This window comes from Notolabrus celidotus, chromosome 6, assembly GCF_009762535.1.
Source record: "Notolabrus celidotus isolate fNotCel1 chromosome 6, fNotCel1.pri, whole genome shotgun sequence".
Classification (NCBI taxonomy): Eukaryota; Metazoa; Chordata; class Actinopteri; order Labriformes; family Labridae; genus Notolabrus; species Notolabrus celidotus.
This window is the reverse complement of record NC_048277.1, coordinates 32,883,324-32,898,157: the sequence shown is the minus strand read 5'-3', so window position 1 is coordinate 32,898,157 and position 14,834 is coordinate 32,883,324. Positions and strand designations below refer to the sequence as shown.

Genomic DNA, 14,834 nt, shown 5'->3' with positions numbered 1-14,834 from the left:
AACATAATGGCAAAAGATGTAGGACAGGAAAGTAGTGGGGATAGATATTAATAAGGTACAGACTCAAAAAGCTTGACTTGGTATCTGGGACCAAGGACTGATCCATGTGCACACTCCACCACATCAGATCATCAGTAGGTCTGTACATTCTGCTAGATGTACAGGCTAATGTAGTATGTAGGGAGCTAACTACAGAAGCTTAGCAGGTTGGAGGTATTTCACGCTTGTTAAAGCTAGGGTTGGTAATCATGGAAAACTGGCATGAATTTGAATGTAGCATTTCCTCAGGACTGTGCTTTTTAGAAAAACAGCTGATTTTGAATGTTTAAAAAACTTTCTCATACTCCTAGATCATTTTTTTGTGTGAAAGCAACATGCATCCATGTATTTCTTATCAGCTGAGATAGAAAAAGCATGCAGAAACTGTAGGCTGCAGCATATATAGCATATATATATATATATATATACAGTCAATGCTGCAGCACCCATCACACACAATCAGTCAGCACAGGGAGCATACTGTGGAGTTTTATACATCCCAGCATTTGATTAAAAAAAGGACCTCTTTTTGAGGCCTTCTTCTTTCTGATGAGGATTCAGATCCACCATGATGACAGGTGAGGACATTTCTGCGGAACTAAAATGAAGCAAGTTCACTTTCTGAAAATCACCCTTGAAATGTTCTGTACATTTCCTCTGAGACTCTGCATCTGTGCCGGAAGTCGAACAAAGACAAATGACATATTTATGGATGATCTAATTGATCTGTCAGAATATTCGATTGGCACTGGGCTTCACATCCTGCAAGAGATGGCAGGAATGTTCCTCTGGTATGAAACACATGAAAATACAGGATGCATGTCATTCATTAATTTTCCAACTAGGGAACGCAAAGAGATGGCATTGGGTTTACTGCAGGCATGCTGCCAACAGGTGCTTTTTATTGACAGGGAATCTAAAGAGCTGCACTCTTAGTTGAGTTTAGGCATGAATAGGTTTGCAAAATTCTGGGAATATTCAAAGTTGGAAACTTTCCATGTGAACAAAAGGGAATACACAAGGAATTTATTATATTGAAGGTTGGCTCTTAATAGGGAACTTAAAGGTGACATATCATGCAAAATGGACTTTTTAATGGTTCTCTACCTGAAATATGTGTCCCTGGCATGTCTACAAACCCCCCGAGAATGAAAAAAATCCATTCTGCCCCTGTTTTGATTTCTCCACCTTTCTGTAAATGTGTGTGAAACGAGCCGTTTCAGACTTCCGTGTTTTTGTTACGTAACAACAATATCCGGTCTGTCACGGAGTCAGAGCTCGGAGCTTGTTCAGCCCATAGACTGTATAAAATAATACTGAATCCCCCCTCCGTTTTTCATTACCTGCACAAATGTGTGCTAACAAGGAGCTGTAGCTGTAGCTGTATACCAAGACACACGTCGACATACTGACAAATAAAACAACAAGAAACACAGAATCTGTGACCAATCCTTCAGAAAGGTCCTGCTGCCTTTCTGGCAGAGGTCGGGTTTACTCCCCACGTCTGCAGATTTGAAGATCTAGTGGATGATTTTTATTTATCATGGATAAGTGCTAGCGCTAATTAGCATAGCCACATAGCTACATGTTCGTAGCTGTGTACCAAGACACACGTCGACATACTGATAAATAAAACGACAAGAAACACTTAATATGTGACCAATCCTTCAGAAAGGTCCTGCTACAGGCGCCTCTCCGTCAGGATCAGATTCAGAGGATTGAAGTAACTTGATCTCTGAGCAGCCGTGTATATTCAGCCAACATGTAAACATTAGATCAACGTGCTGGAGAGCCGAGGCACATCCACTTCCTGAGGGGGCGTGGTCAGAGAGAAAACAAACTGTTCTGAGGAGGACTGAAGAAGAGGGCTTTTCAGGCAGACCAAAATCTGATTTCAACTTTAAAGACATGTTTTGGGGACCTCTTAGACCAATATATATTGATGAAAAAAGCGTGATATGTCACCTTTAAATATAGTTTGGGAAAATGGTTTTTTTTTAGCATAATCCTGACTAAAACAGGACATTTTCCACCCCTTTGCAACCCTAGGCATGCAAAAGCAGGAAATGTGAATATTTCAGAGTGTGGAAAGATCATTTTCTGCTGTTCTAAAATGTAAAATTAAATTAAAGTAAATTAAAAGTGGGATAAACATTAAAAAACAAGTACTTTTGCTGCCCTGCACACTCACCACTACAAACATACCAACCTGTTATAGTTAATTACTCACTCCCTCCCTCCTTTCCTTCCTCCTGTGCTCCTTTTCCTCTCCCTCCCTCTCTGAGTCTTCACATACAAGCTTTTATAACAGCTTTATTATTCATGGGAAATACTGTCCACTGACTCATCTATAAGTCAACCATTCGTAGCAGCTCTTTAATAAACAGACACAAAAGAACAAAGCCATGAGATTTTATTTCAATTTATTTAATAACCTAGACCCCCACCACCAAGGGCAATTGCATAAAAATAATCTTAAAATTGTACAAAAATCATTCACTCAGCAAAACGAAGCGTAACAGAAAATATTGCAGTTAAGATGCGTTCTCATTCAAAGATGTACCAAGTGTCGCTTGAATATATTTCGTACACGTTCAAACACTGACATGGGAGGCTCTGTTGTTGAAAAGTGAAAAGATCAATGACATGTTTCACACTTGATCGGACACATATTGAAAGATTATTAATGAAAAATAATACAGGTCATGAGTTTAAAGCATACTGTCAGTGGTAAATAAAACAAACAGCATTTGCAGTGCATACAAAATAAATAACACTGGATACGAGTACACTGTAAATATATGTACACTTAGTTAACAGGCTGAACACAGTCAATGCATAGCAAGGCTCCTTAGTACCAACACACTGCTCCTCACTTACAGTAATCAGGCTTCTTTACTTTCAATCCACCATCAAGAATTGCACTGAGCAGAGTCATGGTACTGAAACTAATTATTGCACTGTGAAGCCAACACAGGAGCATCATGGGGGATGTGAGGAGGACTTTAAAGAAGGGTGATTCTAACAGTTGTTCTTTGCAAAGTGGGGTGAATTCTGCTAATTTGAAATGACCAGAGCTTGACTTTAGACTGAGCTGTGTTTTTGAGATTATTATTCATTGGCCTGCTATTTTTTGAAGTGATCAGACAGAGGAAGAAGCCAGTCACGCTGGGGTGTAAACTGTTGTAGTGTACCAATGGAAGGAAGAATCTAAAGGAACAACAGCAGGAGAGATGTGTGCACTTCTGAAGTTTTCAGTACTCAAATGAGCACTGTTACAAAAAGTAAATGTGCATTTCACAAATAGAGACGTTAATTTCATGCAGTTTTATATTGACTTGCTGTCGCATGTATTTCAGTGTGAACATTAGCCAGGATTTTAGCATACTAGTAAGACATCAATTACCTGCAGATGATGTGATCCCATGTTTATCTGTTTGTAAAACATTGAGCTCAGGGACGCTGGTGGCCTAGCGGTCTAAGCGCCTCACATACAGAAGCTAAGGTCCTCATTGCAGTGGTCGCCGGTTCAACTCCCGGCCACGACCATTTCCTGCATGTCTTCCCCCTCTCTCTACTCCCCACATTTCCTGTCTCTCTTCAGCTGTCCTATCGATTAAAGGCCCAAAAATATAACTTAAAAAAAATTAAACATTGAGCTCAAATTTGACTGTTTTCTATCTGTTGTCTTTCTTTAAAGCTTGATTTACACTTCTGCGTTGAATCAACGGTGTAGCCTACACTGGAGGCCTGCGTAGCTCCCGTACCTACGCAGAGGCCTATGCACGTAGCTGACGTGCATCTCCTCCAAAATGTAACCATGCATTGAATGGACGCAGACTGCAAGCCATGTGATTGGTTCACTCGACAGCATTTACGGCACTTCCCTGCTCATTAGCCGTGTATTTCATCTCCTCCTCTCTATTCTTCCCTGTAATCAGGTCTGCATGATAAACAGCAACATGTATCAGCTCTAAATTAACAGTACACGCTCTGAATAGCGGGCCCCAAACTCAAGAGCTTCGGCGGAGGATTGCTGCCTGACACGGACGCATCGACGCAAAGAATATGGTGCTCACGTCCACGTCGACCACTTCTGTGTAGGGGCGACACAGAAGTCTAAACCAGCCTTTAGACCGGTCGATCATTCAGGATTTAAATGTTTTGCTCAACGTTGGAACATCCTTATTGCAATGCATTAAAAATCATTAACACAAGTTTCTGCTTTTCATAATTTGATATGTATTCGTCTTGATATTTTCAATTTCTCTACTCGCGTTACAACTCCTCAGAATCCCAAATATTCCCTCACTCTCTTTCAGATTTATCCCGTTTGTCACGGGACTCCTCTGACTCCTAAAAATCTCCCTCATGTGATAATTTATGTCAGTAGTTGCTCCCGACCCGTCCGTGTTTTGAGTTTTTGGATTGATCCCAGCTGTGAAAGAAAAGTGAAAACAAAGGCTACCGCGAATAATTGGCATGCGGAACATTCTGATTAAAATTTTAGAGTCAGGGAGCTGAAACACTAATCACTGTGAAAAGGGATGAAGGAGTTTATTTGTTTTCTACTTATGTGCTGTGCAAATCCACCCCCGCCCCCCCCCTAAGTGAAGAGGAAAACGAGAACACATGACGCAGCCTGGCGATGGGGATGTGACTTTTTGGACCCGTCCGGCAGACTAAAATGGGATCACAATCACCAGAGAGTGAGTACTGGAGAGAGTGAAAACAGGAAAAAAACATCCACCTCTGATGTGCCTGTTGTGTGTAGAAGAATGGGGGAAGGCTGGGAGATGCATGGGGGTAATGTGACAAGAGAGAGTGAGATAATCGTCTTCAGATGGGATCACAATGAAATTTGGAGGTTGAAGCAGCTGTGAGCGCCGAGGCTGATGATGTAGAGGCAGGAAGAGCTGAGTGAGATCAATAGAGATTAGAAGACATTGCTGGAAGAGAGCAAAGGCCTGCTGCTGATGCTGTTGTTGTTGTTGTGTAAAGGTTCTTTCCCCTCCCTATTTTGAGGTGCGAACTCTGGCGCAGAAATCATCCTGCTTAGAGGAAATCTGGGGGGGACACGTCATTTCCTTTAATTGTCTGATACAATCATTGTGTTTGTACGAACAATAACACACAGGAGTGAGTCACATCTCAGAGAAAAAAGAATATCCAGTGATAAACAATGACTACACATGGAAAAACAAAACAGATTTAGAACGACTTGCAGATCCATGATATGTGACATCATGTTCAGATGAAGCACACACATCGGCATCCACGTCTCGCAGCAAGCTTTAAATAGATTTTTCCCAAGTTGGCTTTTGTGCTTAATGTGTTTCATGTGCGCGTACATTTCCCTTCTTTACATGATTAGTGTGAAAACAGCAAAATCAAAGGAATAACACCACAGTTGATTAAGTATACACATGTCTAAAGGGGAGGAGGGGGGGTGAATGCAGTCTTATCCTGGAGCTGTATAAAAAGAAGTCCCACTATAAGTTACAACAGTGTCAATCACCACTTAATATGCGCTCAATCTCCTCTAGTCTCTTCAAGGCAGCTGCTCTTTTTTCCTCTATATCATTAATCTCTTGAGTGGACTTACCCTTAGTCCGCTTGTCAGGCTGGCTGCCTTCCAACGACTCTGCCTGGTCCACGCCCATGCCTCCCAGGCTTTCTGCAGAGGATTTCCGTGCATTCTTCCCCTCCCCAGCCCCCTTTCCACTATCCTCATCATCGGCACCCCTCCCTTCCTCCCCTCCCTTAACAACCTCCTCCTCCTCCTCTTCCTCAGCCACCTCCTCCTCCTCAACTCTCTTTGGCTTCTTCTCCTCCTCAGCCGACACAGTGGCTCCCTCTGTTGCAGTGAGAGGATGCCCCGCCGCACTCATGGCGGCCATTTTTCCCCGTACAATGCTCAAGTGTCGGCGCACGTACTCCTCGTTCGGTGCCAGGGCCAGGGTTTCCTCCAGGCAGCGCTCGGCCCGCGGCAGGTCCCGCTCCTCAAAGTAGACCACGCAGAGGTTGTGCTTGCCCTGCACGTTGGTGGGGTCCATGCTCAAGATGCGCTCGAAGCACTCTTTCGCACCGTGCGTGTCCTTCTTGTGATTCATGAGGATGTCGCCTTTCAGGATCAGGCCCTTGATGTGCTCCGGGTGGTGGCGCAGCAGTTCGTCCAGCACGGGCAGAGCGTCGATCTCCCGTTTGGACTGAGAGTAAAGCAACGCCAAGTTGAACAGAGCGCTGCGGAAGCCGGCCTGCAAACCGATGGCTTTCCGCATCCAGCGCTCGGCTGCTGGGTTTTCGTTTGCGTCCATGGCCAGCATGCCCAGGTTGAAGTAGCCGTTCGCATCCTGAGGCTCCTCCTCCACATAGGTCAGGAAACGACGGTTAGCCTCAGGCCAGAACTTTGGCTCACCTGCCACAGAAAGAAGAGATATAAGATTGATTGTCTTACATTATTGTATTTACATTCTTTCCCGCCTTTTCTTTGTGTTGCTGCAACGACTGAATTTCCCTCCAGGGATCAATTCAGTATTATCTCATCTCATTCACTTTTACAAACCAACACTAAACTACCAAATCTACAAATATTCAACATCTGGAATCAGTTATTAAAAGGAACCGATGTCAGTGTTTGGGTTAAAACAGTCAGACATTCAGCACTGTGTAATAAACAAAGAAAGCATCTTGTAATTCTTTAGCTGCATAGCATTCACACAGCATGGCGGGGCTTCAGCTTCACAAAACAAATCTCAAAGTGAGCCTCAAGTGTTCATCCTTCAGCTGTTGAATATCCAGAGGTCTCCTCAGGGTTCCCACTCTTTTCCAGAGACCATTTTCCAGGATATTTCCAGGACACTTTCAGTGATGATGAAGCTGGTGTGACAGTCTAAATTTAGTTCCTAATTTAGTTCCTAAATAGTCTAATATGTTCCTCTCAGTGGAAGTCTACATTAAAAGACATGTAGTCTATGAAATCATCTCTTACATGCTTCAAAATCATGGCAAAATGATTAATGCAACCACAGATGTACAGCACTTCACTTTATTAGTGCAACAAAGTGACAATGATGGGCAACTCTCATCTCAGCTTTCTCTTTTCTCAAAAAATATAAAATGATCATCTGTTGGATGTTCCATTTGTTTTCACAATCGGGAGTTTGCACTCCTACTAGCTACAGTACGGTGATTGAGCTCTCAGCCTGCAGGGAAAGTTGTGAGGCACAGAGCCCCAATCTCTCTGCCCGACTCCGCTGGTCACTCTTTAACTTAAATATAGGACTCTTTGAATCAAAAGAGCACTCCACAAGGTTAATTTACCATAAAAAATCAACAAAAGATCCCCTGTTTTCTGTGAATGCATGATTATGACCAAGTGAGGGAGAAAAGACCTGAAAAAGTTGCACAGCCAGACCGGTCTGTCGCTGTCTTTTCCAGAACAGTGTGCACTCAGCTTTCAATGAATGAGGATGTGGTTTTTTTTCATGTTGCACGCAGTCATGTTGCAATAATTTTCCAGGACATTTTACTTTTCTCTCATTTTCCAGGTGTTTTCCAGTACTGGAAAACTGGTCAACTGTTTTCCAGGACGCATGGGAACCCTGTCTCCTCCTTAAACAAAGTGACTGAAGCAGATAAAAACATTAAGTGAAGCAGCTTCATGTAAAAACAATCCTTGTTTGTCTTGGGCTCTTTGGAAGGGATGTCATGGCTGTGAGCAGGGAAGCTTATCATCAACGATTAGAAAACCAGGAAGTATTCTCCCCTGACTGCAGTCTTATAATAATATGGAGAACTGATAAATCTGCATACAAAAGGTACAACATGAGCATTTGTGGGTAGATATTAAGGTTTTACTTATCACTTTTAAAGCACTTCACGGCCTGGCCCCCGAATATATATGTGATCTGCTGTCACCCTACCAGCCCGGGCGCAGCCTCAGATCCTCAGGCAGGAACCTCCTTAAAGTTCCCGCCACAAAGCTGAAGTCTGAGGGTGAGCGAGCGTTTACTGTGCAGGATCCTCGACTGTGGAACGACCTGCCTGAGGATCTCAGGCAAGGTACAATATCCGGTCTGTCACGGAGTCAGAGCTCGGAGCTTGTTCAGCCCATAGACTGTATAAAATAATACTGAATCCCCCCTCCGTTTTTCATTACCTGCACAAATGTGTGCTAACAAGGAGCTTAGGAGGGAGGCATGCTAGTTGTAGGCTGTCTTAATAAACACAAAGGTCGCTTTTACTTCCCACGTCTGCAGATTTGAAGATCTAGTGGATGATTTTTATTTATCATGGATAAGTGCTAGCGCTAGTTAGCATAGCCACATAGCTACATGTTCGTAGCTGTGTACCAAGACACACGTCGACATACTGATAAATAAAACAACAAGAAACACTAAATCTGTGACCAATCCTTCAGAAAGGTCCTGCTACAGGCGCCTCTCCGTCAGGATCAGATTCTGGATCAGATTCAGAGGGTTGAAGTAACGCGATCTCCGACGCACATCCACTTCCTGAGGGGGCGTGGTCAGAGAGAAAACAGAGTGTTCTGAGGAGGACTGAAGAAGAGGGATTTTCAGGCATGCCAAAATCTGATTTCAAAGTGTTTTTTTGAGCATAAACTTTAAAGACATGTTTTGGGGACCTCTTAGACCAATATATATTGATGAAAAAAGCGTGATATGTCACCTTTAAATCACAGCTGAAAACACATTTTTATCGAAAGGCCTTCCTGTAATATTGTTTTATCCAAGATGCTACATTTATTTTTAATCTATTTTTTATTCACTCATCGTTTTATTGTTTTACTGATTTTATTTGTTTTACTGATTTTAATGGTTTTATTGTTTTAAGTGCTTTTAGTAGTTTCTCTTTTAGTTTTTTCCTCTTAAATTGTCTTGCCAGCCCATACCCCCCCCCTTGATTTGTTCTCTTTATGTGGGTTTTATGATGTTAAGCACTTTGTAACGTCTGTTTTGATAAGTACTTTATAAATAAACTTATTATTATTATTATTATTAGATATAAGAGTTCAGCGCAGGGCTGATCCGAACAAAGGAATATATAAGGTTCAACTGATGAATTGTTCCTCTGAGCTGCCATAGACATCCTCCTGCTGTGGACGTTCCAGACTCCAGCAGATACGGACGTGCTGGACTCCAGCGGCAAAAGCTACTACTACTACTACTACTACTCATCACTTTCATCGCTCCCTCTCTCTCTTATTCTCTTAACTTCAACTTCTCACAGCAGACCTCCTCTGTGACTGCTAAAGGCAATTAGTGCAATCTAGAAAAATGAACACAGACAGTAGCCGAAACAGGAATGTGAAGAATTCAAAGAAGAGAATTTGCAGCATTGCTGACACTTAGCCTACTTTCACACCTGACTACCTGCGGCAGAAGATCAGAGAAGGAAAAAAAAGTAGTTGTAGGTGACTTGGAATTCAGTTTCCTGAACTTTGAAAAAAGAGAGCTGTAAAAAAAAAAACTTTGTGGGGAGTTGTTCTGTGAGAGCTTGATCTGATTGTCACAGCGTGTGGTGCTGCTGCAGAATCCCATGCAGTGACCCGCTGCTGAACTTTGTCATTTGAGAGAGAGATGAGTGTGAAGTATGCTCTGTACGGAGCTACCGGAGAGGTGGATTGTTTGAAATGCAAAGAAAACAAAAGCATACCACGCAGGTGTTTCTACCCCACCTCTCTAATACCACATAATCTTGTTCCTGCTGTGTGTTTGCGTGTGTGTGTGTGTGTCACGCGTAGTTTAGTTTATTCAACACTGTTTTAGAACTATGTGATGTTTTAATTATGACCTGCCAACGTCAATAAGTTTCAAGCCAGAGGAGGAACAATGCACCACATGGTAACATTTATGTTTAACAAGATCCCTTTACAAATCCATTGAGTTAAAGTTAATTACATTCAATGCTGTGACTAATGTCCATACAACCGCATACAGGAAACAATAACTTTATGGTGAGATGTGGAAGAAAATGTCAGTACTAACCCAAAAAATGTAATAAAAACCGAATCCATGTTATGAAAATAATGTCAAAAACCTGATAAAGACGTTTTAAACATTTAAAATCTGCAGACTGGAGGAGCAGAAGCAAACACAGAGCATGTTGCGTAACATTACCCTCAATGTTTTATTAACTCTTGTTATAAATCATTTATAAAGTGCGTGTCACTTTTGAAGTGTTGGATTATTTCAGCTGGATAATACCTCTTGATAAATGTACCACAATGGAAAAAATCTTTACACCTGTGCTGACATCTTGTGAAAGGTTGACCGTTCAGAGTCACACTGCGGTGAGAGTGCTGGCAAGAAATATTACAACAGTCATGACTCATAGCTTTGTTAACCGTTTGAACCATCTGACACACTATTCAACAGAAGTGTTCTCTGGAGTGCATGTTTACACTGAAATGAATAGTCATATATACTCTACCAGTCAAAAGTTTGGACACACCTTCTCATTCAAGGGTTTGTATTTATTTTAATTATTTGAAACACTGTAGATTAATACTGAAAACATCAACACTATGAAAGAATATATATGGAATTATTTAATTAACAAAAAAGTGTTAAACAAAGCAGAATATGTTTTATATTTTAGATTCTGTAAAGTAGCCCCCTTTTTCCTTCATGATAGCTTTGCACACTCTTGGTATTCTCTCAGTCTGCTTCATGAAGTGGTCTCCTGGAATGGTTTCCAATTAACATGCGCCTTGTCAAGAGTTCATTTGTAGAATGACTTGCCTTCTTAATGTGTTTGAGACCATCAGTTGTGTTGTTCAGAGGTAGGGTTAGCACACAATGGATAGTCCTATTTGACTACTGTCAAACCATATTATTTCATAGTTTTGATGTCTTCAGTATTAATTAGTAAATTGTTGCACATACACTACCAGTCACAAGTTTGGACACACCTTCTCATTCAAGGGTTTCTATTTATTTTAATTATTTTTAACATTATAGATTAAAACTGAAGACATCAAAACTATGAAATAATCTGGTTTTGCGATAATCTGGATTACAACAGTAGTCAAATAGGGCTATCCATTGTGTACTAACCCTACCTCTGAACAACACAACTGATGGTCTCAAACACATTAAGAAGGCAAGTCATTCTACAAATGAACTCTTGACAAGGCTCATGTTAATTAGAAACCATTCCAGGAGACCACTTCATGAAGCAGACTGAGAGAATACCAAGAGTGTGCAAAGCTGTCATGAAGGAAAAAGGGGGCTACTTTACAGAATCTAAAATGTAAAACATATTCTGCTTTGTTTAACACTTTTTTTGTTAATTAAATCATTCCATATATGTTCTTTTTGATGCCTTCATTTTTGATCTACAGTGTTTCAAATAATTAAAATAAATTAAAGCCGCAAGCGGCGATGAACAGGCCCTCACACACCCGCAGCCGCCACCTACGCGAGCCACCGCCACAAGTAAACCGCCGCCTGATATATGCCACCACATGATGTGAAAGCAAGACCAGAGAGCATATGCTGGCTTAGGTTTTTGTAAATGTTCCAAGTTTTTGGCAGATTGCCAAGTAAACCTCCAAACTTGACAGTGTGCCACGCCCACAATTTTAGTCTGAACGAAATGCCTTTAATGGTTTTATAATCGTCAATATGTCTGCTATAGAATGTGCCTTGTTTGGACTGAATTGGAGAAAAGCCCTAGGAGGAGCTCTCAAAAGTATGCACCCTTATTTGGGCATCATTCTTCACATTCAAAGCTGTATGTGCATTTGATGCACCGCCTCAAAGCGTGCCACGCCCACAATTTTTGTCTGATCAAAATTTGTTCTGATATTTTTTTCTCATCAAGGTGTCTACTATAGGTTGCCCTCGGTTTGGACTGAATCGGAGAAAAGCTCTAGAAGTTAATAGCGAAAGTATGCACCATTATTTTGACGCCATTTTTCATGTTCAAAGCTAGGTGGCGCTCTTCCTGTTGAGTTTGGGATATGAGTGCAAGAGGCTTTTTTGTGTGTCCTGATGCCATTAATATGCGTAAAATTTTTCGAGCATGTAGCTCAAAATAACCCCTATGGGGAGGGGTTTTTGAAAACTGTAGGGGGCGCTAATGAGCACGTTTTTTCATCTTTTTTTGCGAAACCCATAAAATGTCGCAATTTTCCCCAGGACTGATGAGTGTGTTGGATGAGGTGAAATTGCGTGCAGTCACAAAAATGGATGAGGTGAAATTGCGTGCAGTCACAAAAATCAATTTTCCGACGTTTTTTTTTATGCCCCGCCCCCAAAGTCTCACACGCCCACAATTTTCGTCTGAACGGAATTTGTTTTGATAATTTTTTCTCGTCAATGGGTTTACTATAGGTTGACCTTGGTTTGGACTGAATCGTAGAAAAGCTCTAGGAGATAATAGCGAAAGTATGCACCCTTATTTGGACGTTTTTGGACGCTTTTTGGAGCCATTTTTGATTTTCAAAAATAGGTGGCGCTCTTCCTGTTCAGTTTTGGATATGGGTGTGAGAGGCTTTTTTGTGCGTCCTGATGCCATGAATATGCGTAACATTTTTCAAGCATGTAGCTCAAAATAACCCCAATACGGAGGCGTTTTTGAAAATTTTAGGGAGCGCTCGCGAGGTTAAGGGGGCCAAAAATGTGTTTGAAGTCGCATGACAAAGAATAAAAATCGATCCTTAGAAAAACAATAGGGCCTTCTCCACCAGCAGTGCTCGGGCCCTAATAAAAACCAATGAATGAGAAGGTGTGTCCAAACTTTGACTGGTAGTGTAAACTGTGTGCATCAACCTGCAGCAGCACTGTGCTGTGATAGTGAGGAGTGCATGTGGCAAGACTCACGAGTGGGAAAAAGCTCCCAGTCAAACCTGCTGTAAACGTAACTGTTGCTTGTTTTTGTCACTTAGTTGATGAAGCGTGACCCGACAGAAACTTGGCCCCGAACTCAGTGCCGGTGCACGAAGGGTTCATTGCACCATAAAGGACGCTCTTAAGAACCTGGTTACACCCTAAAGGTAATATCAGTTTATTTCCTTTGTTCAGATCATCTGGCGTGAAAGAAGGGTGTAGATAAATGTCAAGTAATGCTTTCCTAGAGAAAGCTCCACTTGCTGTAGGAAAGGGAGGTTCGGGTTACATTTCTCTTCACTGTGACAGAGGCTGGCAGGTCTCACTCACCAGACTCCTGCATGAGAAGTGCCGAGTTGAAGAGCGCCAGCTTGTGGCGAGGGTTAAGCTCCAGGGCGTGGTTGAAGTTTTTCAGGGCTTCCGACGGGTCCTTCATCTCGATGTTGACGATGGCGAGGTTGTACCACAGGTCGGCGTTGGTGCGGTCAAGCTCCAACGCCCTGAGGTAGGCGTCGCGGGCGTCTGTCAGCTTGTTCATCTTCAGCAGCAACTCCCCTCTGAGACAGAAAATCACAAGTTTCAAAATCAACGTCTCTGTCCAGCTGCAGACCTCCACTCTCAGCCGGCTTAACGGCTCCTCCAACGTGAAGTGGAAGCTCCCCTCCATCATAAATCTAATCCTCCTCTGCGGTCTCAGCCGTCTGATAGGCTCCTCTACCTCCACCTCCTCCTCCTCTATCATCGAATGGAAGTCACACGATAAATATGCCCGCCTAAGGTAAAACAACGTCTTGAACGTTTAGATATCTTAGCATAAGACAATTAGCTTTGGACTGTTGGAATCACTTTAATCAACATCATATAAAAATAACTATAACTAAATAACCGTAAAACAGTTATCATGAAACTGACTTAAATGAACATATTTTACCTTCATGTGTTGCATATAATATTAAGTGAATCATATAGCTGTGAATCTGTAAACCTTGAATTGATCTTACCTCTATCCTCATTTTAGGGTTAAAACAACAATGAATGTAAACACTGAGGTTGTGATAGGACTGGAGCGCAAATGAAATAATTGTCTCTCTCTCCAGGAAATGAAAATGGTCAAGATCATTACACCAAACGGAGGTGCCCACCAATTTATGTTGGGTTATTGATAACGTGCATTTTATACTTAGTTTTTTCAATGTAACACGATTGAGGAATCGGGTTAACCAAGGTAATCAAAACACAGAAGAACCGAGAGGGGTCCAGCTGCAGACCTCCACCCTCTTAATCCTGACATCACTTCCTTCTGACGGTGGAGTGAATCTCAGAGTGAAGCCTGCAAGAGAGTCAGGACTTCCACTAGATCCGTATCTGGTCCGTCTCTGATCCACTGCGGTCTGGCTCCATACCCTCTCGTCAGTCAACACCAACCGGTTGAGTTTTCGGAACGCAACACAGAGCAGGACAGCCAGACAGCTGGAGTCATGTGACCGAGGTTTTCCTGTGGCAATCACCGAATCAAGGATTCTCCTCCACCTCTCCTCATCAGTGTTGTCTTTCTGGTCCTCTGAAAACCTCTGACCTGTTGACTCCAGCCTGCCTCCGCTCTAAATGACATTTTGTTGTTTTAGTTAAGTTAAAAATGAGAGTTTTATTCTGGAAATGAACTGGATGTTTGTATTTTGTTTTGTTGTCTGACTTCCTGTCCCGTTCAATCTTCTCTGTTGTGATTGATGCGTCATGCTCCGGCATCCAGCAAAAATGGAAGTCTTGCGTATCTGATCCGTTGCGTTCCGACCTACTGGATCAGAGCCGCAGCGGGAACGCAATGGAGTGAATCCAGTTGGGGTTAACAGATTGACTAGAATAGAAACCTATCAGATCCTGTGCCGTGACAGATCGGAGATGGCTCGGGTGGAATTTGGCCTTGAGAGTGGAGATCTG

General features: G+C 42.3%; 1 protein-coding gene across 2 annotated transcripts in view; it reads right to left on the bottom strand.

Moving 5' to 3' along the window:
* Positions 1 to 2,435: 2,435 nt before the first annotated feature.
* Positions 2,436 to 14,834, bottom strand: part of tmtc3 (transmembrane O-mannosyltransferase targeting cadherins 3) — a 52,909-nt gene continuing 40,510 nt past the window's right edge. The window contains exons 13-15 of one of the 2 annotated variants that reach the window (XM_034686055.1): positions 13,227 to 13,453; positions 5,645 to 6,457; positions 5,107 to 5,511 (exon numbers count right to left, since the gene is read on the bottom strand). In XM_034686055.1, the coding sequence (XP_034541946.1) occupies positions 5,501 to 5,511; positions 5,645 to 6,457; positions 13,227 to 13,453 (1,051 nt within the window). In that variant the 3' untranslated portion in view covers positions 5,107 to 5,500. Of the gene's footprint in view, positions 6,458 to 13,226; positions 13,454 to 14,834 lie in introns of both variants that reach the window. The other variant, XM_034686054.1, reaches the window with a different exon arrangement.